Here is a 2,842-nt window from a genome sequence, read left to right on the forward strand (position 1 = left end):
ATAGGTTCTCAGTTATCCAGGTCGTGGCTATCCAAAGCTGTTTAAATCAATCCACTGGACTTTAAGAAAGTTTTTTGAAGTCATTTCACCTCTCATCCAAGAGGCTTCTTCAGTTAACTACGTTAAATGGCTTTAAACCTTTTACAAACGAAATTTGCACGCTGGTATATAATTGATAAATTATGCAAAAATATGTCTGGAAGCACATCACCCACTAAAAGAATTTGAGGATTCATGTTTGCTGTTGTTCATGTATACATGCGTGTTATTTTACCTTCTCAAGACGCATTGTAGTTTTTCTAAATCAATATTGTCACCATATGGATTTCATAAATGCTGTGAGTCACTAATATTTGAAAATTTTCAGTGCAAAACTAGAAATAAAAAGTCGATTCATAAAATAAATGCTTAACTGGACAACCAGTTAATATTTATAGCAACTGCATTTATTGTACATGTGGTTGTAACAGGCATGCTCACTAACTGACATGGCAGCACAAATAGAACAAACCCATCAACAGTGACAGTGGTTACACCTGTTGCTTTTTAGTTTTACCAACTAAAAATATATACCTGGTATATACTGTATTTTATACCTGGTATATACTGTATAAGGCATATAGGAGTTAACACATCACTCCACCGGGGCAGAGTGATGTGCTAGACAACGTCCTAATTTAGACCGTCTTTAGTTTTGTCACTACCAGTAAATCAGATAAGCTCCTCATGAATAAGTGAATGAGCTCCCTCCTCCCCTCCGTAACTTTCCACCCACGCTCTTTCCTTTAAATCCCTCCTGCCTGGCATTGGGCTCCCAGGGGCGGAGAGTCGGCAAACTCTCCAACTCCTGATCGGTGATCAAACCGGGTTGGAGAAACTAGAGAACCTGTGTTACCGACACATGAGAGACGAGAAGGGGAAGGGAAACACATGACCCGTTGTGTTGTCGGGGTTTATTAGACAGCCGGCCTGTTGCGCTCCTGCCCAGACAGCTGGAGGTCTTATGGGAACCAGGCGCACCACAGGCATGACCGCGCCGGGTCCGGACAGGACCACCGCGTCCCGGGCAGCCGCGATAGCGGAGCAGCTGCAGTATGAGTGTTCCATCCTACTGGAACTATATGTGAGTATATTGATGGAAGATTGATAGATACTATACAAAACTAACGGATTTTTTTTTTTGTGGGTGTGTATGGGTGTGTGTACATATATGTGATGTGACTGAAACGTGTGTGTGAGACAGATAATCATAAAGACAGATGAGAGGGATGCATGCAAAAGACGGATAAGAGGGAATGTGTGTGTGTGCGCGTGTGTGTGTGTGTGTGTGTGTGTGTGTGTGTGCGTGTGTGTGTGTGTGTGTGTGTGTGTGTGTGTGTGTGTGTGTGTGTGTGTGTGTGTGTGTGTGTGTGTGTGTGTGTGTGTGTGCAAAAAAAAATGCCCAGGAAAGGATGGGGTAGGAATTCAAAGCGGTGGGGGGTGAATTCCGGAATTTAAGTGGGTGTTTTTCTGGCACAAAATTATTAGTGCCTGGGCATGAAGCCATCATCTGTTTTCCACATGCACGCATCTTTTTTGTCTCAGTGTGTGAGCTACTGGTTATTAAAACATTTTGGTTGTTCGCCAATTTGCTGCCACATCTTTCATTTTACGTCTCGCCGAGAGCAAAGGAACGGCAGTGCCCAGCTGACCTCTGTGACTTGACCTTCTCTCCCACTATCCCTCTATCCTTCAATTCGTTGTCAGGAGTTTTGTAGACAGTTTCACATTCACACTAACTGGCTGACATTTTGGACATAATTATCATTTTGGAAATATCACCTGCAACCCCTAAAGCTAAAACAACAAAAGCAGCCTACATTCCAGTGAACACATCATTAAATGATTGGATTTGTCTTAGCCTGTTCTCCAGAAATCGGTTGGGGTTTTTTTTAGAATGTTGCTTTTCCAGGTGGGCAAACTCATGTTTGTTTATTGGACAGGAAGGAACTAGTTTACATCTGTCTGATGCGTCTCATATCAAAGTCAAGGTCAGCTTTATTGTCAAGTGTACCATATATGCACCACATACAGCACAGATGAAATTGCAGTCCTCTCTGACCCACGGTAAACAGGCAGTACAACAGGCAGTACAACAGGCAGTACAACACAGGCAGTACAACACAGGCAGTACAACAGGCAGTACAACACAGACAGTAAAACAGACAGTACAGCACAAAGTATGAGATGAAACACAAAGGGATGGTAAACATCTCCATATTATTTCAGATTACATTGCAAATTAAAATTCAAAATGACCTGTGAATATTAATATTGTATCTGGCACCATTATCAGCTCCTGGAGAATGTCCTGCTCATATATTCACTGCAGACTGTGTGGTGAACATTGTTTTCCCTCCTGAGCTTACAGGTCACATCAAGCCATTCAGTCACACTCCTGCTACTTTGCATGTAGGGTTCATTATTAGCACCTCAGAAAAATGCCATAAGTAGGCCCCTGAGATTCACAACTCAGTAATATACCAAAGCCAATGCCTGCTTCAACATGCCTGTTAGGTGACTTGTCAATTTAATATAAGAAAAAGGAGCAATCTTTGTGGTCCATATTCTGCTTTTTTTTGTTACTTCAACCAATTTGAGCGTTTCTTTTGTTGATTTAATGAATCCTTTCTGGAATTGGACCGAATATAAATAACTTTCAAGCAGACAATCTTTCTTCTTTGTGCTTATTTTAGTCAAGAGTCCGGAAAAAAAATCGCACAAGAATAAAATCATGTTGTCTCACAAAGGGTTAACTTCAATAACGTGCCAAAATGTAAAGGAAAAGTGCCGTATCCTTAAG

At 41.6% G+C, this 2,842-nt stretch overlaps 1 protein-coding gene across 1 annotated transcript in view; it reads left to right on the plus strand.

Moving 5' to 3' along the window:
- The first annotated feature begins 812 nt into the window (after positions 1-812).
- LOC137600394 (uncharacterized) overlaps positions 813-2,842 on the plus strand; it is a 4,700-nt gene continuing 2,670 nt past the window's right edge. The window contains exon 1 of the mRNA XM_068322003.1: positions 813-1,123. Within this exon, the coding sequence (XP_068178104.1) occupies positions 1,004-1,123 (120 nt within the window). The 5' untranslated portion in view covers positions 813-1,003. The remainder of the gene's footprint in view (positions 1,124-2,842) is intronic.

Source organism: Antennarius striatus, chromosome 8 (genome assembly GCF_040054535.1).
Source record: "Antennarius striatus isolate MH-2024 chromosome 8, ASM4005453v1, whole genome shotgun sequence".
Lineage (NCBI taxonomy): Eukaryota > Metazoa > Chordata > Actinopteri > Lophiiformes > Antennariidae > Antennarius > Antennarius striatus.